The sequence below is a fragment of the Phycodurus eques genome, chromosome 20, assembly GCF_024500275.1.
Source record: "Phycodurus eques isolate BA_2022a chromosome 20, UOR_Pequ_1.1, whole genome shotgun sequence".
Taxonomy (NCBI): domain Eukaryota; kingdom Metazoa; phylum Chordata; class Actinopteri; order Syngnathiformes; family Syngnathidae; genus Phycodurus; species Phycodurus eques.
In genome coordinates this window covers 10469693-10493852 of record NC_084544.1, presented here as the reverse complement: position 1 = coordinate 10493852, position 24160 = coordinate 10469693, and the positions used below count along the sequence as shown (strand labels likewise).

The 24160-nt window shown below is 41.8% G+C and overlaps 1 protein-coding gene across 1 annotated transcript in view; it reads left to right on the top strand.

The window, feature by feature from the left end:
• Positions 1-266: 266 nt before the first annotated feature.
• rapgef5a (Rap guanine nucleotide exchange factor (GEF) 5a) overlaps positions 267-24160 on the top strand; it is a 41856-nt gene continuing 17962 nt past the window's right edge. Inside the window, exons 1-10 of the mRNA XM_061664717.1 lie at positions 267-606; positions 7254-7304; positions 9382-9488; positions 9851-9972; positions 10087-10264; positions 14094-14175; positions 14242-14290; positions 14405-14478; positions 16023-16202; positions 23928-24067. Of these exons, the coding sequence (XP_061520701.1) occupies positions 463-606; positions 7254-7304; positions 9382-9488; positions 9851-9972; positions 10087-10264; positions 14094-14175; positions 14242-14290; positions 14405-14478; positions 16023-16202; positions 23928-24067 (1127 nt within the window). The 5' untranslated portion in view covers positions 267-462. The remainder of the gene's footprint in view (positions 607-7253; positions 7305-9381; positions 9489-9850; positions 9973-10086; positions 10265-14093; positions 14176-14241; positions 14291-14404; positions 14479-16022; positions 16203-23927; positions 24068-24160) is intronic.

Below are 24160 nucleotides of genomic sequence, written 5' to 3'. Positions count from 1 at the left end.
CAATGGGAAAGATGAGTTGGGGTGTTTTGAGTTACACGTGTGGTCTAGGAACGAATATACTCGTATCTCAAGACACAACTGTACTATACAAATGCAATTTACTCGTACCTATTTCTTGAGTGCCCCTTCCCCAAAATGTACATGTTATTAATGCAGCGAGGGAAATTGTATAAGGCAACGTAATGACATCTCCCCCCCCCCCCCACCCCCCTCCCTCCTTCCCCCACAGTTCTTCATCACAATCACGCGCACGCCTAGTCACGCTGCCTGCTGTCCTGAGGTGTGCGGTGCTGCGGAACAACTGAAGTAGCTCGTCAAAGGTGCGTTGCAGATGAACGGCGCTGCTCCGTGAGAGCAGGAAGGAAGGGGAAGGGGAAGGGGAAGGGGGGAAATGGCGGAGCGGCACGGCCGACGGTGCGCCTGTTGAGGAGCGACTCGAGGACACGCACACGCTCAGCCGTCATGGAGGACTCGGAGCCCGCAGAGGACGGCCTGCTCGCCGGCTTGCGGTGGAACCGGAGCGCGCGGGATCAAGCTCAGCTCAAGCACAAAATCCGGGACCTGCCGGGACTACTTAAGCACGGGCTGCACCTGCGGAAGAAGAGCGTGAGTATGTCGGTGCTGCGTGTCACCTTCCGCGTTTGATGCTGCTTGTTGACTGTTGAGACTGTTTGAACGTTGAAAGCGAGGCTGCTGCTGCTGCTGCTGCTTTTGTGTCCACGTCACGACTTGTCCCAAGCGTGACTGTCGCGGGGGCCACCGCGCGCCTGTATGCGCCTTAGTGCCTCCGTAGTGCCGCCAAGACACCATACCTTCACACTCTGGTAGTCAAGGCAACCGCCCTCAGGTTCTACTGCACCCGCGGCCGTATTGCTGATCATGCGTGTCGCACATGTATGTCAATTCACTTGAACTGTCAATGATTCCATCGTCGACCCAGTGTGAAAAAAAACTCAACAAAACAACACAAAAATCCATCCATCATTCACAGGCCAGACGTAACATTTTAAATGATGTGATGAAAGGATCATAAATCTTGCTGCGGGGGCATCCTCAGTGGATTATTATTTCATACAGTGGCTATCTTGGCTCCATTGACCCAAAGTGATTTACTGTATATAAATATGGTACTGTAAGGGTCTGGACCATTATTCACAAGTAACTACTTTGCGGTCGTTTTAAGTTTTTGACTCGAAAGCTAAATGTTCCCATTTCTCAAATTTTATTCCCCTCTTAGAATGAATAAAATGTCTAATCTAGCCATCCATCCTGAGGAGTTGCTCTTATGTTCTCACCGCCAAGGGTTGGTTGTTCATGTTTGTAACCTTCTGCTCAAAGATATGACAATCGCGGACAATTCCGTTGTATATATGCAGATGCTTGTACTGTGTATCGGCTCAGATCTCGTCGCTTCAGGGTTGTCATTTGCTGTGCTTATGTTGGATCTTAGAAAAACAAAACTACCTACGGCAGCAAAGTTGTAAAAATGTGGCTACTGTTATGGTGTAGGGTTTTGCAGGTGGCCCGTGCTTTTGGTTTTTTTCATCTTATGTGGAAAGTCAGTGCTCTGAGCGTTCGGATTGCTTTTTACGAGTCAAATGCGGAATGCTACAAAGATCGAATCTAAAACGCCGTTTCGACGTCCTCACAATTGATCCCATAACTCGCCAACGAATTAAATAAGGAAAATAAAGACGCAAACAGTACCTGATTGTATCACATTCCAACATTTTCCATTCAAATTCAAAGGATGAAGGCATACCAAAATGTACCATTATAAAAGAGAAACGTATTCACTTTCATAAAAGATACTTACAGAGTCTCTTTTTTTTTTTGTTAATGGAAACACAATCGAGACAAGGCCCTGTTGCATCTTCATGCGGCCGTGTTAGATTTGTGATTGACAGTTTCGCCAATGTAGGACTTAAACTTGGCATCGCAGCCATGGAATCCATAACAAGCACTTCACGGAACATCGCCAAAGCCATCGCCGACCGCCAGTTCGTCTTGTCGCTGTGGGAATCCAGCGGTTAAAACACCGAAAGTGTTTTGGGATCGTAGTCTGTGGTATATTTACGGTTTAAACGATTAATATGGGCAATTGTAATCATTTTTATAGGTGTGTCAATTATTTGCAGAATTCGCGCTTGGTCCTTATTCCCCCACGAAGGTGTCCACTGTTCAGGAACATGAGAAAACCGAGGAGAGGTTTATTGTTTTGTGATGTGGTTGGCTACAATAATACATTTGTAGTCTTTGCTAAGGCAGAATTGGATGGAAACTGTGTGCTCCTTTCACATCAACTGACGTTTACACTTTTATTTCAGTCCTGAGAAACTCCCATCGATTTTATCGTGTTTTGCGCTGTTGTACATTACCACAACAAAGTAGAATGGTGTAAAAACCAATAATCCACGTCTCCTCCTCAGGCCACACATGAATTCCTTTTTTTTTTTTTGTCTAATAGGAGAAAAACCATATGACATAAGCAGTTTTTCCCTTAACCTTTAAAGCTAACCTATCAAGGCATTGATCGTCTTTCAGCGTCACCTTGGAGAGAGTCCACAGTCTTACAGCGATCTATATTGTAATTTATTCTAATATTCCATTATTGGACCCTTCTGGGCTTCAGTTTGACTTCAGATGGAACATTTGCTTGAGGTAACACTTAAAACCTAGTTGTCAACTAACTTGCCGTCGTGGTGCTCTGTCCAACTTTACGGATGCACACACTTGACTTCGCGGGTCAAATGTCCACATTTGATTTGCTCTCTGTCAGTCAGGCCAAATTGCGCAGCGACCATTATTAATACATTTGCGGTTTTATTGCAGGTTGTAAGAGCGAGACACTTTGTGTCCACATGGAATGCTTCCAGTGGGTCAAAAGCTGGATTCTCGTCAGCTAGTCGGTCATACTACACACACCCGGTAGTATTTTGTGCCATTACCCGATAATTGTGACTGGATCCTTATCTATGTCTGGTTCAGACATAAACCGAAAAGAAATGGCAGTTTTATCAAACTACACAACAAAGTAAAAACCACAAGAAAACGGGAATCGATGGAGGCTTAGTTTAGGATGATGTCATATAACCAGTTAAAGGACAAAGGAATCTTCACGACACACTGGTTTATTTGCCTTTGGCTTGACTAATGGCTTCTGACAAATGGGTCGTAGTCTTTTAATTGGACATGTGGATGAGTGTGATGTTGTTCAAAACATGTTTTGGAGTGATTATGGCTCATGAAATACACATTTTCAGCAACCATACTTTAAAATCTGTCTTCTTGATGCAGTTTCCTTTGGTACAAGCAGCAGAGCAACGGCTTTGATATGTTAGTCTGCCAGCAATATTGCAGAGCCCTGTGACTGACTGCATTATACATTAGTTTCGGAAAGACAGAAATCAGGCTATGAAAGACAAAACGGACACAAATTCACACAGTTGCAATGCAATATGTAATATATATATATATATATATATATATATATATAATAATATATGCTGAAGAGGCAAAGACAAAATAAACAGATTCATAAATATGAAACAAAATTGAAAATACATGCAAATAATGTAAGTCTTAACCTTCAAGCTTCAAGTAAGTCTCAAGTTACTTTGGCAGAAATTAAGCATGTCGAGTCCCCCACTAAATTTCAAGTCAGACAAGCTCGCTCAGTTTCAGCATATATTTGATAGATAATAAAATGTTTTTCCACATAAAAGTGAAACGAACAACTGAGAGTATGAAATACATTTTTTACATGCTTGTATTTTTTATAAAAATAAGATGTTTTTTTTCCTAGAGTGAGTGTTTACAGGGACCATTGTATACCGAATAAATTGTGACCTTAACATAGCTTAACTGCGTCTGCGATTCATAGCAACGAATGAAGTTAGACATCGTAGTTATGTCGTTCTGATCAAAAAGATAATCCGTGAATTCAAATATAATCGTCTTTGGCGCTCTGTCCGTGATACATGATTCATGAGGCGGCATCTGCATAGAACATAGTGGTGGGTGCGCAAATTTGCTGCACGCGTGACAAAAAAACAAAACGTTTCTTTCAAAAGCAGAACGCACGCGATCTTAAATTTAGATTTTCATATGTACACAATATGTGCCTCATGAAATGTCCATTCAGGGTACTGTATATCAGTTGAAGCAGTTGGCTCATTTGTTTCTTGTGTAGTGGTGATTGTTATTGGTAGTGTATTCTCAAATTGCCAGCTGACAAAATGCACTACAGCTCACATAATCGTAATCATTATGTTTTGTAACAACATGCACTAGCAGGGTTTTCCTGGCTTCAATTGAGGCCGAAGTGATACCATTCTGCTCATTCGCACAGACGCTCATGCCGCACCCCAACTGCCACAAAGAAAAAGACATTTTCTTTGAAGTATTTACATGCATTTTATTGTGCTTCAACATTTTCTCTTTCTTAAAACACTCGTGACCACCTCGCCTTGACAAATACCGTCTTATTTTACAATACCATGAATAATGTAGATCAATGACCCCTAAACCAAAGGACAAGATGTGACTTTATTCGAAAAGTTCCTTCTCGTGTGTCCTTTTATGCAGCGGCGCTTTGATGTCTCCATTTTGATTTTCTCATTTGTGACCGATCTGTCAAGGAGTCTAACAGGAGTGTGAAGGTCTGCGTGTGTGCGCGTGTTGTTTGCAATCTAATCTGAGAGGAATCCATTCCTGGCAGATAATGACCTCACGCTCCGCTGCTGCGCTCTTTCGCTCGCAAAGACACACTTTGAAGTCATCGCACAGATAAGCGTGTCAGCATGTGCTCTCGCTTTATAGCCCTCATCTCTCTTCTCCGCTGACAACAAATGTGCACCCCCCGTGATGGAGGCACGGCGTTTTGAGGAAAAGAAGGAATCAAAGCACTAACACAAAGACTTGAGTGTGCAGTGCAGTTGTAAATGAGTCACCGAGTGGTAAGTTTGTAAGAAGAGATGATGCAGGAGAAAAGCAGACTTTGGGAGAGATCGGTGCTCACCGGACAGAAGACAAAGAGATGGAGAGATAAAATAGAGCGAGGACAAAGCAGCGAGGCAAGGAGGACGTGAGTGTCACTCAGTCTGCGGTGCCCCACTTCACCCTCAGTCCCATCACTACTGCTCTGCAGGAAACAAAAATGGCAACCATTGCGCATTTAAAAGGTAAAGAAACAGGCTGGGAGGCTGCGACATCTGTTGCAGAGGCGAGCTGTCGCCATCATTAAACCGGGCAATGTTATAAATAACATTCTAATATTCTTAACGGTCAAACACGTTTGAGCGTTCAGGGCCTTATGCTGACTTGACATGATCATAGTTTAAATTCATAGGAACATTGGTACTTATTCCATAGTTCTGGATTTAAAAATGGAAGTCTGCAGAACCCCCCCCCCCCCAAAATACACTCAGGATTAATTAATTTCTGTTGACATACTGTATTTGATTTTCAGCCCAATATTTATTTCTTTATTTATTTTTTGTAGCACAATATGGTACTCTAGAGAAGCTCCCATTAATATTGTCATTACTCTAAAGGGGCTCGCCTACACGACATCCCTTTAGTCAATGTTGTGATGTTTTGACTTCCTTGTCCGTTATCGTGTCAACTAGCGCATTTGTCTCTCTTTCCTCTCGCACGTTTGCTGTCTTCATCGCGCTCCATGTTCTCTTTATCATGAACACCATTAAATATGATCTCTCCTCAGCTCATTTGGCTCCCTCTCCATCTGTCACGCTCGCGTCCGTGTCATGGATATTCATTGACTTTTATGAACGGGTACTTTGGCTCTCTTTCTCCCCTTGCATAGAAGCATGTGCATTGATCTTCCACTACGGTATATTACTTACCTTTTCATTCGTGCCATCATTTGATGATCTCCGAATCTCTCCATTTATCATCATCATGTGGGCAGCGTTTGTGATCTACGATGGTTTTCCGTCCCACAACTCTATCAGCCGTCCTGGTTTCCTGCTACACTCCTATCGTACGACGTTGTCCCATTGTTTTTCATGGTAACATAAAAACATGTCATGTGTTTTATCATCACAAGTCCACTGCCAATGTATGTTCTGAAATGAAGCGATGCATATAGGGTCCACGGAGGCCACAAATCTGCGTGATGTCCACCATGTTTCAAGAAAACCATGTTTAAAACATGATGCCATTTAAAGTACTAGACTATCCACAACGTTTCTTTTCTTGGAGCTCATTTTAACTGCCCGACGGAAACATCATGCTGCGGTGGGGAAACTACAGTGGATGACAACTTACTGTATAACCAACCGCTAGAATAATAATGGGGTTTTATGTGGAGAGGAAGCGTACTGGCCAGCCCCAAGACCTGGTCCACATGCTGCCTGTCAAGTCAGACTTCTTCCCCCCCCCCCTCTTCGCTATTCCGCATTTCTCTGTGTGACACGCATGCTCTCACCACCAACAACAAGGCGCTCTAAAGCGACCAAGCCTGCGGACTATCTGAAGGGAAGATGGATTTCCGGTTGCGTTAGCACAGCTTCACATCGCAGTGGCGCCAGGTAACCACCGATGTGAACGAAGCCGCTCAAGTTCTTAAATAGTGGGGAGAGGCGACTCGTGCCGGACTCCCGAATGCGTCACGTCGCGCCGGGCAAAAAAATCTGGAAAAATCAAATGGTGAAAAACAGTTTCATGCTAGAGCTTCAGAGTTGATTATCGACGTAGTTCTCAGTCTTTGCGATTCATTTAACATGCTCTTTAACCTTTCATTCGTTTGCTGTCATTTTTGCAGTCTTTCTGCCATTGTAATCCGTTTTATGAGCAGCGTTTCACTTCGGTGTGACTATAAGATCAGTTGGCACGATAATAATCCATAAAGATTAAGCGCCTATTTCCTGGAAAGGGAAGTAGGGCTAGCGTGGGTGTGCCCAGGGCAAAGGCTTTACAACATGGCGTGGATCACTAAGAATAGTGATCACAGTGTCACTGTGCCTCCTTGTACAGGCGAGAGAGGAAGAGTGTCGTATTTCATCGATTTCAGGTCAGATAGTCGTCATGCTCACGCAAAAACCGCCCTCTTGAGTAAAGCGAATCACGTTAACAGGCGATTGAGAGATGGTTGTTGATGCCGTTAAATTGTATACTCGGTGACTAATGTGTTTGGGATTGAAAAACTGGTCTTTCTCATGTTGTGTTTATTCAGTGTATTTACACGTGTGCGTGCATGCTTGACTTCTGTGTGTTTTGTTTTTCAACAGCAATCACCTGACACAATCCCTGGACCAAGTGCTGGCTCTACGGTAAACAAGGTGAGGGTTTGCGCATGCGCACCCACACCCACACACACACACACACAGATGATGTAATCTCTCCAGCTATGAGGCGACAGTGTGTTTGTTTAGCCTCAATACAGATGAGCTCAGTGCTGATTTTCACCTTGGGCCTTATTCTAGGCCATTTTCACAAATTGCGGCACACACATAATGACCCGGGAAGGTGAAGTGTTTTTAAACACAGTCATTTATCTTCATTTTACTCTTGAAATTCTCACAATATTGATCAATGATAGCTAATCAATAAACAGTAGGGAATACATTTGTATAGTGATGACCTCAACAAATGCAGAATTGTCAAACGTCAACGGCGCTACTTGTGCTAACGCTAACCGCTTTTGACACTTAAGGTCAATTTCTTAAATGTAGCGTGTCAATTTGTCGTTAATGGTTTTTGGTCATAGAAAAATTGGAACGCTGAAAGAAAACACGGTTCCGCAAAGGCAAAGCACTAAACTGTCGCCGTTGGTCAAATGGAGACGCACTCAATGAATTTGTTGAACAAGCAGCTCTATCGTTGTAGCACTGCAGCGCATCAACGTGTGAGGTCTGCCTGTGTAGCTTTCGCTGAATCCAGGCATCACTTTGCTGCACCAAACACTATCGGGGATTCTGTTTTACATCTAGAAGAAAGCTTTTAATCCCTGCCCTGTGCCAGGCTAAAATAAACATCCTGTTTTGCGCCAAGGCTTCAATTTGAGCAGTAACTGATAGGAACTTGAATTCAAAAGGCTAATATGAAGATTGTTCACGAAATTTCAAAATTCGCCGAACACTGCTTTCTTTTTTTTGCCTGGCATTTAAAAGGACATCATTTAGTGATGGGAATCGCAGGCTTACTTGTAATACATCACAAAGAAGGGAAAATTGTTCCACTTTACAATAGGGTTACCCATATGAAGGTTACTTTTTTTTTTTTTTTTTTATGAATTGGTTAATAACAAATTTGTTGATGCTTTATGAAATTATAAAGAGAGTCATGATAAAGTGTTGCAGTAGTTTACACGGAATAGATAGGCACTGTTTATTCACGATTTATTCATGAGTATTAATAGCACCTACTTGCAGTATAAACCTTTTATATACCCTTTAAAAGGATAACTTAGTGTAAAGTGGCGCCACTGTCTTTTTTCACATTAAGCATCCTTTCATTTTTTTTCAATGCCACTTGTCTTCATTAGGGTCAAGGGTGAGCTGGAGCCTATTCCAGTTGACTTTGCGACAAAAGGCAGGGTACATACACCCTGGACTGATCACGAGTCGATCACAGGCCACATATTGACAAACAAATCAATCACACTCACATTCACACCCACAACTAATTTAGAGTCTTCAATTAACCTAACAGGCATGTTTGGGGATGTGGAGAAAAGCACAGAGATGCTCCAGCAGAGATTCAAACCCAGATCTCCTGACCGTGATGTGACCCACGAAGCAGAGAATTGCACCGTACTGACCCAGATAAACGTGTTTATCAACAAATGAAAATGTGTTTTATATTACATAAAACATTTTCACTTGTTGTGTCAATATGCAGTGTTGACAAAATAAGGAGGAGAACACTGAGAATCACATTGCAGTAGTGTGTATTATTTAGGCAAACTCAAGTCTACAATGGTCCAGAGTTGGATAATAAATAGCAAGAGAAACGCATGGCCCGCCGAGCATTTATATTATGAAGAGCACTGGATTATTTGTTGCATTACTTTAATCGCCCCCCCCCCCCCCCCCAAAAAAAAATGGGTTGATTAAAATGTAATGAATTCAGTTATCTAATTAAATAATTGTTTAATTGTATTTATTATAACTTGTACAAGTAATATAATAATACTTAGATTAAGGGTGAATAATAAAAATTCCAAAATTTGAGAATTACCAATTATTTTATTATTAAAATAAACATGTTTTACAAATTAATATCCAGATTTTCAATACCCCCCCAATATATAAATGACCTGGTGCATCTGTCGGTTTTTAAAAATCAAATGTAGCCTTTGAGAACAAAAATTCCAAGTTGTGTTTCTCTTTGTGTTTTTGTGTGTGTGTGTCTCAGTCATGCTCCCAGAGTTTTCCTTGTGCTGGTCGAGCTGTGAGAAATGGCTTCCTGTCGCATGGACCATATCCAGCTAAAGACAAGATACACCTGGCCAGAATCATACGGTACACGTGTGTGTGTGTGTGTGTGTGTTTCTATAGGAATTGATCAATGTATGTAATGAAGTATAAGGACTGATTAACCAGTCTAGAGTAGATCCTCGTTCTAGCCTTTTAGTCAAGCTGCATGCAAGAAGATAATGTAGTTACGCAATAGTATACTAAGGATGTATGCAAAACTAAAGTGAAGAGCACATTTACATTAGATATCATAGCAAGTGTACATTTTTGGGGAATTATTGTCATAATTTCCAGAAAATTGAAAGGCTCGATGGATAATAATTTCATGGGAACGACATGATCAGCACGAGCAGGTTTAATGCGTATGCATCATGGAATCCCACAATGAACGTAGCTGCGTTTGACAGGCGCAGTTATGTGGGTGTGGAGCTCGTGCAGTGGCTGTGTGAGCAGTGTGTGTACGTGCGCTGTCGGACCACCGCTGTGCGCGTCTGGCAGGTGCTGCTGGAGCTGGGAGTCCTCCTGTCTGGTAAATCCTAAAATTCCATTGTCTGCTCATGTGATAAATGTTAAGTTTGCCAAGAATATTGTCTTTTTGTAATAATTGCTTATCATTAATATGACTTGTGTGTTGTCTTGCCAGTGGACCAGCGCGTTGTCTTCTCAGACTCCAACACTTACTACCAGTTCAGTTTCGAGGAGTGCGACTCGACCTCCTGTGAGTTTCGCGCCAATGAAGCGGATTGGCCAGAGGCTGTTAGGCTCCTGCTACAACTTGCTCCGTATGTCCAGTTTCGCTCTGGAGACAGAACCAACAGCCCGTAAGTCTCAGTTAAAATCGGACTGTACAAGGGATGGAATGCTGGGGCTTAGGCTCAATAGATGGGTTGGGATGGATGTTGAAGAGATCAATCGATTTGATGACAATAATGCAAAGTCTCTTACACATACGGCGTAGGAGGCTGTACGGGTGGGCCTCTGTACATGGCCTCTTATTTTCGTTTGATTCTATAAAAGTGACAGCCATTTTGGTTCTTGAGCAAAACCAACCAATTCTGTCCCAACGCCAAACCAGAACAGCATTTTGGATGATGTGCCGTCCGTCAGTAACAGAGATGTGACAACACCATTAGCATTTCGATTGATCCACAGCTCTCGCTTTTAAACAGACGTCAATTTGGTGCCATGTTGCTGGATTATTGATGTATTTCAAAGAGGAGGGGAACAGCGACAGAATGCTCCTTGTTGCAAAACAAATTATTGAAGTTACTCCAGACGCTAGCTGTTATTAACTGTACAGGGACTGTTTTAATTTAAAATTCATGCCACACAAGTATAAAATGAAAGTTAATCACTGTGTAATGAAACAAACAAAAAAATAAAGTAAAACCACTCTCCCTTTGAAAAGATGCATGATGCCTGGCCAAATAAACTTATTGTGCATTTGTGAGCAGGCAGACCATTTCCAATACTGCAATAAGTTCAGTTTCCCTTGTATTTTTATTATCACACTTTTTCAGTCACCCATCTTTAATGACAACAAAAAAGAGAGAAAAGTGAAACACATTTCTGTCGTTAATCTTGTGGATGCTTACGGAGCTGAAGTGTCAACAGTTTTACTGACGTCTCGTACCTGACGATGGATGCGAACTCCTGTGTGGAGTTTACATGTTCTTCCTGTGCTTGTGGTTATTTTCTCCGCGTACTTCAGCTTCTTCGCGCATTCCCAAAAAATGCATGTTAGGTTAATTGAATACTCTAAATTGGCCTTGGTGTGAATGTGAGTACAAATGGTTGTTTTATTTGTGCCCTGTGATGGCCAGTCAGGAACCGCAACACACAATATACGGTATATTCCCTCAGACACTTTCCAATATCTTCCTCTAATTCCAGCACGAATCCAAATTGTTTTCAGGGTTCCAAGCCCTCCGTGTGCTTGTGCGAGACACACACACACACCTCCGCATCCAGCGCGTGCCAGCTGAAGTTCTCTGCTTTGCTCCTATGGTGTGTGGGATTCCTGCTGAGGCTGCCACTGAACTCAATCTGTCACTCAGACAAATGAGCAAGAAGTAGTATGTGTGGCATTTATAAACACAACACCACATCAGCATTTTCATCTGTGTCAGTCTGAAAAGGTGCAGTTAGGGCACCCTGACAGTGTACAGTGAACCTTTGCTGGAGGTTAGGGACCACGCGCTGCCACGAATAGCAAAAATCTGCGAATAATTGCAAATAATAATTCAATATTGGATCGCTGTATTCTTTATCCTGCGATTGGCTGGCGACCAGTTCAAGGTGTACCCTGCCTCTCACCCTAAAGATAGCTGAGATAGGCTCCAGCACGCCCGCGACCCTAGTGAGGAGAAGCGGTACTGAAAATGGATGGATGGATGGAAGTATTGCTTATATTTAGTTAGGAGTTTTACCCTTATACATTGGGCTATAGGAAGGCATGCATATATCGAATACAGTAGCTCATCTAGTCCTCCTTTTATCTTAACTATTGGCCCAAATAATCTGTGCAGATCGTCAGTACAGATGCGATTATGTATTCAACGTTCTCACTCGGTCTGGCGCCTTTGACTGCACGGCCGTTTCCCTTTGATTGCTGCATTTTTGCTCTGCCGGCACCTGCTGTCTCTCCACCGCACACACGCCCTCCCCCTTCATGTCCTTCGTCTGTCTCTCTTAATAATCTATTGGTGTCACGTTTGAAGACACTCGCAGATAAATCATCAATCTGCTTGTGACACCTGCATAATGCACAAGTATGCTTTTGTTTAACATCCTTTCTGGAGATATTTTAGGGCATCCATAATGGTTAAGCATGTTATGCACCTGTGAAATGCCAAACTGATTGTTACTGGGCTTGCTGTTGCTTCTTTAGTGCACCTCCATATCTATTATGACACGGTGCCTGCATCATATACTGTAGGAATAGCTGACAATTGCAAATTTATTATAATGCTTTATAATCCATAATAGTGTGTTGGTGTTAACTATAACTTTAGCTTTGAGTCCATTGGATAATTTACTGCACCTCTCAGTGAAATAAATTACTTCTCAATGTATGTTTAATTTTCTTGTTCCCACTGCAATCTTCATGCATCATAGCCCTTTGGAGGAATTATACAAATACCCCAAGGAAGGGGTGTGCGCACCTTTCCCACCAAGTGCTGGTACAGAGAGGTCTAATGATGTGGGAGCACTTTGACCTTCAGTTTATTAAACATGCAAAAACCAATCCATCAATTATATATTGTTTTATATGTATATTCATCCAAAAAAAAAAGAAAAAGCAACATCACAAATTTCTGTTAAGGCAAATGTAGGTTAGGCGACCCAGGGGTCACAAACATGCTTTCTTCGCAGGCCACATCGAAGTTCTGGTTACGTTATAACGGCGAAACCACATAAAGGTATAATTGCTACGGGTTAACGGCACTCACATGATATATTTTCAGTTCAGTACGAGTACTCTTTTATTCAGGGCTAGATTGTGCATGCGCTACATCCTGGAACATGATTACACCTTGCGGCATCCGTGTTTTATGACAAACATGGAGGCGTTGCAAGAGATAGTCGTGGCTAATCCTCCACTGGTGCTGCTCTGTTCTGCCTGGAGAGCAAAAAAAAAAAAAGACGTTTAAAATCCTCAAAGGTTTACATGGGTGTTAATTACACACGATGACGTAATCTTAAGGAGGAAGACCATTCTAAACTTTTCTAAGTGAATGTATCAGATGAGGGGCCCTCGAGTGCACTCTGCCGGTGTTGAAGACAAAAAGAAAAAAACTACAAGCTTGTGTTATTGCTGTGGGACTTTTATGTACATCTCACACAATGTAATGTATGCAGTTGCATTTTCACATATTTACCAGGGTTGGAAAACCCCCTCAGAAGAGTTGATGTAGTAACAGGGTGTATAGTCATGTACAAACATTTATGTGAGCAGTTAGTCCTTGTAAATTGAAAATATATTTCTAAAATTGAAACACCACAGAGAAGAGTGTTGTTAACAACTCAGACAAATTTTAATAATTCAAGTTATAATAAAAAAGAAAATTAATTCCATATTGTGACATACAGTGTAAGTCACTGATGGTGTAGTGGTGCACTCGCCTGACTTTGGTGCGGGCAGCGTGGGATCAGTTCCCACTCAGTGACGGTGTGAATGTGAGTGCGAATGGTTGTCCGTGTCTATATGTGCCCTGCGACTGACCGGCGACCAGTTCAGGGTGTAGTCCCCCTTTCGCCCGAAATCAGCTAGGATAGGTTCCAGAGCCCCGCGACCCTAACCAGGATAAGCGGTGTTGACAATGGATGGATGGATGGACATATAGTGTTTTAACTAAAGCATTGTGACACAAATAATAATTTTCCTAGTCATCCATTTTTACAATGATGTACCAAATAACACAATCACTCCCATTTACTGCCAACGGTGCTATTTAATGTAATTTAGCAAAAGCCTGAAACAGAAAGGAGCCCTCTCCTTATATAATCTTACCATTAACAAAAAGTGTGAAGGTTGTAGTTCTTAAGTTAGTGAAACAGGGGACTATGGAGGTTTTTTTTTGGCCATAGTGGTCAGTCTTTCTTCAGAATACAATAAAATAAGTGAATCTGTTTTTGTGTCCCTCCAAGGTCAGAGGAGGACTCTGAGGGAAACCGGGATGTCTGCAGTGAGATCCTTCAGATGAACGCGCTAGAAAGGCTCACATCCACAGTAAGTCAATGTGTTACGGTGTTATCTACTGTATCATTGTTTTTTTTTTCTCGCTCTCTCCAATAGGTACAAAGTGAGTTGGCAGCTGCTCTTGCCCGAAAGACGCGCAAAGCTTGTGAGTCAGAATGTATTTTCCTGCTCTCTTGGGACCGCACGGAATTGCAAAAAAAAAAAAAAAAAAAAAAAAAAATTTGTATCTTACATGACTCCTGTGTTTGATTGTTTGCAGTATCAGAGCAGGACTCTGACATGCCGGAGACGAGCCAGCAAGCCGTCCGCTCACCAAGTGCAGAGACCAGCCCGGTAAAACAACTATCCGTTTTCTATAGCGCATATCGACAAACATTCACACCAGTGGACAACTTAGAGTATTTAATGAAACTAAAATGCATATTTTTGGAGTGTGGGAGAAAGCTGGAGTACCGGGAGAAGCGCAGAAGGACATGCAAAATCCACAGAGGAAAGCCCGAGCTGAGATTTGAACCCGTAACCGGGGCATAGCAAAAATCTGTGAATAATTAACACACATTATAATTGCAAAATAAAATATTTTTTAAACCCAAAACTTTGCTTTTGTACCCAAAACTTTCCTTTTGCACAACAAGAACAAAAAAAGGGGGTTGGTATATCTATCTTTCTCTGTACACATCTGCAAAGGGCTCAGTTGTTTGATACATTTTATGCCTTTTTTACTCCTATCAAACTTTATTGCAAACTGTTTTATTTTGCCGCTACTAATTGACCACCAGCTAACACCTGATGTATTTCATAAACTACAAAATGTGAAAAATAGCAGACGTCTGTAAATTAATTCCCGTGGTGTATGTTTTCACAAATGTACAAACACAAAAGGGATCAAGAAACAGTGTGACACATAATGTGAACAAACACTTAAAGGGATTTGTTTGTGTATGTGTGTGTGCGTGTGCTATCAGGCCCTCCCCCAGATGAGCTGCGGTGGGGTGTGTTTTCGTAGTAAACAAAATGTGTGGGAGTGATGCCATCATGTTGTGAGTCTCCATTATTACACGGCGCTGTGGGATAGATAAGCACACGGGAAGCGTTACTCAACTCTTAAGGAAATTAAATATCCCCTCCCTTCTTTCCCCAAAAAATAAGTAGAATACTCTACCCCCCCCCCCCCCACACACACACACACACATTTTCCCTCATCATTTCTGTCAGCACATTTATGTATTTTAGCTTTTTTTTTTTTTTTTAAACCTGTCGTGTTTGGTTGCTCCTCAGCACAATTTTAATTAATCTTTATCCCCTTATCCTACTTGTTACCACCTGTTAACCGTCCTGTTTTTTATTTTTATTTTATTTATTTTTTTACAACAAAATAACATTGTCATAATTATATGCTTTGCTCTTAATTCAGCAAAGCTAACATGGGTAAATTTTCTAAATCCTGATTAGAGGAGAGGGACGCACAAACCAACACACACTCTTCCCACACACGCACACACACACACGCACGACCACTCCCACTTAGGGTGATAATCACTCGCACTCACTTTCTCTGCCAGATCTGCTGACATGGAGACAAAGGGAGAAGTGCAACAGATAGAGGGAATTACAGAGTATAATGTAGAATGAATACGATTTGAAATAATGAGGCTTTAGAGACGAATACCATTGATAAAGAGACCCGGATTACTTTTTTTTCTTTTTCCTCAAACAGGCTTAGTGAAAGTTATCACATACTTCTGGATCAGACCCAATTGTCCAGTTTCCGTTGGACCCATACAGTGAACCTCCATTCCGCCAGCAAATTTGTGACTGTTTCCTTCATGTCTTGGGACTGTGGGTTGAGATATGTGTTCATGCCCCCTGTATTGCAGCTGGGCGGCATGTGTGCTCTGCGAGTAGGTGGAGGCAACGATGGCGGAGGCGGCGGGACTGTGTGCGGCCGTGAGGAGCTGACCACCCGACTGGGCTTTGAGGCCGTTCAGCGGCTGGCCAAGGATGGCTGCCGACTGCTGCAGAACCACAACTACCGGTTACCTGACAGGAACCAGGCGGTGAGTAGAGGACGTGTCACGTGCCAGTCGTTAATATCATTTACGGTATGCACATTCGAGCCACTTTTGGTGTTCTCTGAAATTAATGTTGGTGTGAGGCACATTATTGTTGTCATTTTTAAGCATTGACATTTCCCGATTATTATTTGAATGTCACTTAGTAAAGCGCAACGTTCAGCAAAGATCTATTTAATAGCACCAGATATTTCACCTTAAAGTCTCTGTAAAATGAAAATCTAAAATCTTTCTTCTAAATTTGACACACCATGCCAAATAGCCAAGTATATAAAATGAGACTTAGAGAAGAAAAAACAAAATCCGTTGTCTCCACTCTCAAATTCTGTGGGCGTGTCCGCCCCGCTGAAAGATGGATGCTACTTCGTCTAGCATCTTATGGCTACACATCCGCTTACGGCCTGTATGTATCCCACCATGTCGTCGCAGGGCTTTCCACTCCGCGACAAGAGGCGCTAGCCAGCAGCTAGCTTGCGAGCTAAACGGAGATCCTCTCAGTCAGTGGACGTGGAGCTGGCTTAACCGCAGTGTCACATCCTCGCTTGGGAATTTAAATAACAACACCGAGCTGGTCTGCAAACTGTGGCATCCAGGGATGATGTATTTTTGTGGCGTAGGCATGGCTGTCAAGCTAATTGCACACGGTAGTGGTAGAAAATGGGCCTAGCAATTAACTCGTTAATTGCACCAGGTACTCACTGATGCGAACAAAGGCACTCAAGTTTTTGTATAGTGGACTCATGCCAGATGCTAAGTGTGTTACTGGGCCCCGTTTTAGTCGCGGCCCAAAAAAATCTGGAAAACTGAAATGGTCATAAACAGTTTAACGCTATAGCTACTCAGTTGAGAACCACATAGTTCTCAGTCTTTGCACCTTTTCAGCAAATATCTGCAAACATGTACAATGTATTTAGAAAAACAAATCTCTGAATTCACTTTAAACGGTCTTAAGTAAACTTAACAAATAGAGCCCTTTTGGCATTTACTGAAAGTTTCAAAAGTATGAATGGAATGAAGTGAGGAAAAAAAACACAAATCTCAGCAATTTAACCAGATCTGTTCTAAAATGTATTGGATTCTTCCTTAGTCCATGCCTCCGCCCTCCACAAGGTGGAAATTAGTAAAAGTACGTACTTAAATCTCATTCTTAGTGGTAATTACTTGTGGAGAGCATATCATGGAGCCAATCATGTAAATGTATCACATATTTGACACTTTTATGAAAGCCACACCACCTCATTTATTGCTGCCCATGCGTATGATTAAGGCAGGTTAAATAACCACCACTTGACCGGCTAGTGTCAATGTTAGTAAAAGTATTAGTGTTACTTAATACTACAGTCTATACAGTATGCTGCAGCTCACACGTGTATATTCATGCACCACCGATGCCGTGTTAGTCGCTGTGCGCTCATATAATGAGCGGGGCGTTAATGAAGCTGTGCTAATTCCGCTTACCCGAGGGCAAGAAATGAAGCGAAAGGAAATCTGCTTACACCCTCTGTAAAGTTTCTGACATCTGTCTCATGTCTCATCAGTCTGCTTTGTGATTTGATTATGCCCAGCCTTGGGCTTGCATGCAAGTGCAAAATGTCCCATAAAATGGGAAACTATGGAAGCGATTTAGCAGATTACTGATACTAGAGGTATAACAGCTAAATCATGTTAGATATTAGCAGATATATAGTCAAGTCGGCATGTCCTGATGATGATTTGTTTTTTTTTTTACACCCCAGTCCGATTCACTTGATTTTGAGTATCTGTCGATACCGAGTACCCATCCGATACATCTGCAATGCATTAAGAAGTAAATAAGAGAGCACATCCAAATTGTCTCAACTGTCTGAATTGTTTTTTTTATTGGTGGAAAGATATCGCGAAACGACACTTTTTTATATTCATAGGAATGAATCAAATTCACACAATGCAACATTGCAGAAGTAAAACGCATAACTCGACTTCAAACAGTCAACACCAACGTTGTTGTAGCAGTCATTTAGGTAAAGGTGCCGCTTGAACAGCACGCCTGCTAATAGAACGGATGCAACTGATGTCGCTCCTCTTGTCTTTTGTCAATCAGCGTATCCCGTAATGCTAGCTGACTTGTGGTCTCCTTGTTTTGGTCCATGTTTGAACAAATACAGCCGGTCTTAAAAGTTGCAGTTTGAACAAACGATACGCATTTTTGTGGAATCCCAGCAATCGTGTGTGTTTTCTGGCTCTCGTATTTTCACGCCACCACATCAACCTGAAACGGTACATTGTGGAATATAAAAATAATCTATTGCTGTTCTGTTTGGCAAACTATTTGTACCTCAGGACTATTTTGTCACTTTATGACCTTTAAAATACGCGGCATTAAAAAAGATCTTTTAGCCCCGATACCAATCAGCCGAAAATGACGTGATGGCCCTTATTTTTGTTCACGTGACCGCATCGGCACAATTCTATTTTCAAGCAATGACAAATATGGACAACAAATAATGGAGAAAGAGAACGCAGCCTCTGACCTAAGGGCTCTGGGTTTGATTCCCTCCACTGGCTTTGGCACTCAGTGCAATGTGTGCCTTTGAGCAAGGCACCTCATTACCTGGGCCCTGCCTTCTGGATAGGTCAGATGCAGAAGTGAAATTGTGCATCCATCCATCCATCCATTTTATGAGCCGCTTCTCCTCACAAAGGTCGCGGGCGTGCTGGAGCTTATCCCAGCTATCATCGGGCAGGAGGCGGGGTACACCCTGAACTGGTTGCCAGCCAATCGCAGGGCACAAACAAACAAACAACCATTTGCACTCACAGTCACGCCTACGGGCAATTTAGAGTCTCCAATGAATGCATGTTTTTGGGATGTGGGAGGAAACCGGAGTGCCCAAAGAAAACCCACGCAGGCACGGGGAGAACATGCAAACTCCACACAGGCGGGGCCGGGGATTGAACCCCAGTCCTCAGAACTTGTGAGGCTGACGCTAAAATATTTTTAAAAAGTTTTCGTGAGAGTATAAGGATGGGGGGGGGAAAAAACAGTGTGAGGACAATGAGCTAGAGGGGACACTAAATAAGCTGTCGTATTTAGTTGTGTCAGCATCTTTTCATTTTATGGAAAAGTTTGGATGGTGGACAACTGAGGAACCTCTATAAGGCCTGAACATATTTTCTTTTTGGTTTAGTCCCCATTTGATTTTTCACAATAATGATTCTTCAACATTTTGGTTAAACAAAATGTCATCATATTTTAACTTAAATGCTCATAAGCTAAGTACATTCCAGAGGTGGTTGTCTTTATTCCTCTTTGGAATGAGTGTCACGAATCTCATAAGGAACAGCATAAAAACATAAACGGAATTCAGCGTAATGGTACTCGACTTAGTTGAGGCTAATATACCATACTTGCAGGGTGTTGAATGCTGTGCTTTGAAATATTAATGAAATAATAGCATGGACATCAAAAGGGCTCGACTTGGGTATGAAACAGAATCTCAGCAATGAGAGAGTTGTTAGACGGTGCAGCACCCAAACCAACCTTGGCTCACCATATAGACTGCTTTTCTTTTATTAGGTTGTCATGGTGACTTGATTTTACTTTTTTTTTTCCCCCCCATGACAGCCTAGCTCTGACGAATCAGTACGGTCTGTTGCCATAGCAATATGATTCATGTGTCTGTGTAGTGGTTTGAGTGCATCACTGCCTTTTTTTCACTGAACACTAATTCAACTTAATACTCTTCAGTCAGACGCCATGCTACATATCGTGTCACGTGCACAAATAATACATGGCATGCGTTCTGTGCTGAGCTGGTCTTCCAATTCATGGAGCTATGTGTTACTCAACCATTGCTGCAGGTGTGCATACTGCTGGCCCATATATATCGGGTTTTCATTTTCCTATCCATCATTTCCAGGAATTAGGCCCTCGAGCTGTCACAATACAGATATGACTATGCACACACATATACTGGCATGAATTGGCTGGGATCAGAGAGCGCTTCCTTTTTGGCTTTCCACGAGGCCCGCCTTTCCTCTGCACAGTACGTCATATTTTGTGTGCGTGACCCTGTGCGCGACATAGCAGGTGCATGCTCTTTCGTCTCGGGCCGCTGTTCCCAAATCCAAATCTCTGGGGCGTTCAGTCTGCCCACTCAAAGGCAGATGCAGGGACAGACCTGGCTTGAACCCACAGAAGAGAGGACAGAGAGAATTAGTTTCAGGCACTGACAAAAGGAGACAGCGAGGAAGGGCGGGAGAGTGAAGGATGTACAGATGGTTGAATTGAAGGAAGGGATTGGGAGGAGTGGAAGGAAAAAGGCTGACACGTTTTAGCTGAGAACAAATGACCCCCAAATAATCAACTTTCCTGTTACGAAAGAGCAAACGTTTTGAGTATTATTTTATGTATGGTTTGAAGATAATTGCTGAAAATACAAAACCTGAGAACTACTATGTAGGACTGAATTGCGAAGCTGTAGCATAAAGCTGATTTTCCTCCATTTCAGTTTTTCTGATATTTTTGGGGGACCTGGTTAAAATGACTCCTTACAGCGTGGAAAGTGCTTCGACGTCCCGGTGGGATAAGCAGATCTATTTTCGCGACTCAAAAGCTGTATGTATGTGTTCGGCATAATAAAGATGCCAGACGAAGTACCATCAATTTTTCAACTCGCCGTGTTTTCACATATTCCCCAAACATGCCCCCATCGTTTGAGACAACGGCTTGATTTTATTCACGATTTTGAGACCGCATTTTGGTCTCAAAATCGTGTTTTCTTTTCTTCTAAACCTGAAGTTGTTCTAATGTTAAATCAGAAGAGCAGTTGCGGCTAATAATAATATGATGATCCTGTTGGAAAGACCACTTTTTCCAATTCCTTGTGTGTTTCAGTACTGTATTCATAAAATATAACTGGATTTAAGTGCTTCTTCACGTCTCCACCTGACTACTTTCGTTTTGCCTGTCTCACTTTCCATTCCTTCTTTGCTTTAATCACTGTTACATAACACGCCGTCACCCCACACACACCGCCTTTCAACTTCCCACTTTGTGTATTTATTTTTACTTTATGTGCCTTACATACACATTGGCAATTTGTGTTCTTATCTGGCGCCCCTCTAATCATTTGGGTGTGTTTTCTTGTGATACGAGTACACACAGCATGACCGGTTTAAGCTTTGCACACTTTCAAGCGTCCTTTTGATCTTATGTTTTTGTGTGCGTGTACCCTCCTCCGTTCTGGAATTGCTTCTGTTGTTCTTGGCTGTCTAAATGGCGTGACTAATCGGCTATATCAACAAATTGTCTACTTTATCTACTATGCAGCAGCACATTCCCACCACTCTTGCTAATGTTGTATTTATAATCATACTACTTATATAATCCTGCTTCATTTTCCCATCATAATCACTAGCCTAAAATTGAAGACCAGTGTTTTTGTGTACAGATTAAGTTTTTTTTTTTTTTTTTTTAAAACAGACTTGAAACCTGCAAAGTATATAGGATTTGTTCCTGAAGAGATGCAAGTCTGCTTTCATTGTCTAAGTACTCTTGAGCAAGAAAAATCAAGCTAAGTCTCTCCTGTAATACATTTTGTGCCATGGATCCCGATATGTATGGTAGAATTGACTTGCAGAATGTATGGAATTGAAGTGTAACTACTTGAATACACAGCCACTTCATGGCAATCTCGAGAAACCATACAAACAAAAACCCCTGCCAGCAGTATGGGGATGACATCAGTGCAATGTAAATGCTCTGAGGCAATGCCATAATATCGTTGCTTCTTTAATCCATGATAAAAGATCCATTGAACTTTTCACAGATTTTTATTTTAAAAAAAAACAAAAAAAAACATTTTAAGCTTTTTGTGATTTTTTTTGGGGTGTTTTAGTGCCTTAGAAAAGCAAAAGCTCAAGTGTCCCAAAGAGCCCTACGTTTTGTTTTCCAAGTTTAGTATCTAGGGAAATTCAGTTCCAATCATGCACTGTTAAAATGATTACCATAGTTATTTTTTTAAAACATTTCACACAGTTTATATCTGTTACAGGACTACACGTAATACTTTGGAGTTTTCCATTTGATTGCGTTAAAAAGTAGTATCTCATTCTCAGCCTTTTTATATTGCTAAGAAATTTAAGTAACTTTGTGTGCAGCACCACAAAATATTCCGGATGCATCTGTGCTGGGAAATTAGACACCTTGGAGCAGATTGACTCCTCTGTGTAGTTCTTTGCAGCAGTTGTGATTGTCTCTTAGGCCCTCAGGCTGACAGTCTGCAAAAAGCAGCTGGAGGAGACACAATGCTTCTTGATCTCTTCTTCTACTCCTGACTGCTTCTTTTGATCCCCTTGCTCCACCTGTTACTTATTATGCCTCCTTTGTACACATGCTATTGTGCTCCCTTTTATTGTCAGTACAGGTGTCTTCTGGTGCCAGAGTCACAGATCAAGTTGCTGTTCGTGTGTTTAAAGCGTAAGATCATCAACTGTCCCCCAACATATCTACTTGCCCCAAGAAATCCAAAACATAAAAACCCCAATTCCAATGATGTTGGGATGTTGTGTAAAACATAAATAAAAACAGAATACAATGATTTTCAAATCCTTTTCAATCAATATTCAGTTGAATGCACGACAAAGACAAGATATTTAACGTTCAAACTGTTAAATGTTAGTTTTTTTGCAAATATTCACTCATTGATGCCTGCAACGCATTCCCATTAAGCTGGGACTGGGTCATGCTTACCAGTATTACACCGCCTTTCATTTTAACACTCAATAAGCATTTGGAAACTGAGGAGACTAATTGTTGAAGCTTTCTAGGTGGAATTCTTTTCTATTCTTGCTTGATGTACAACTTTAGTTGCTCAACAGTCTGATGTCTTATGTTATATTTTGAGCTTCATCATGCTCCACACATTTTCAATGGGAGACAGGCCAGCAGTCCGGTCTACTCCTCGCATTCTTTTGCCATGAAACCACGCTGTTGTTACAGAATGTGGTTTAGCATTGTCTTGCTGAAATAAGCAGGGACGTCCCTGAAAGAGACAGCAAATGACACAACTTGATAAATGCTGAATAAGACATGAGTATTCAGAGAAAGGAGACCTCAGCCAACGCCTTATTTGTCACCTGAAAAATCAAGATGTGAACAGCTATCTCTGCCTAAAAACAGAAACATTTAACTTAATCTCAATCTCAATTTAATCTGATATTTCATCTAGAGATAAATCAGGTCAATTAGTTTTCCACGTAACATTTTAATTGCCAGATGCAAAATCTGAATAAAACCTGGTTTGGACTTTCGTATGACAGCAAATTTTTGAAACTGAAAAATATTCAACCGAGATTTTTTTGTTTTTCCTTTCATTTTTGGAAATATACCTGCCTGTTAAATAGTAAATAGCCTATTAAATAGTAAATAGTAAATAATTCTGCTTACTATATTAATATCATGACCAGCCCAGGGTGTAGTCTGCCTTTGGTCTGGTCACCTGGGATAGACTACAGCTCCTGGCCACCCTGAACGGGATAAGCGGTTTTCGAAAATGGATGAATGGATATCAATATAAGAAAACTGACAAACCCATGCACGTGAAGACATGAGCACCTTTGGTAGAAAAAAATTGATCAAGGATATAAAAGCTATTTCTTGTTGGGGGGGGGGAAACATGGTTAGTTTTGTTTGTGTTTTAATTCTGTTACGTCCCCTGTCGTCATCAGGAGGTCGTTGGGAGGGTTTGTCTGAAGGAGCGAGGAAGGGACGTGTTGGTGTTGCAAAGAGTAACATCGTCACTGACGTCACCATCAGAACGGCCCTCGCCCACTTCGTTGGGGGACGGGTCCAGAGAGGAAGACAAAAGGTTGGTCCCACCTCCTACATATCATGTTAGTGGCTTGCGTCCCTACCTCGCCTCCATGTATCGTATTACAATGACATATTTATCTACATAAAG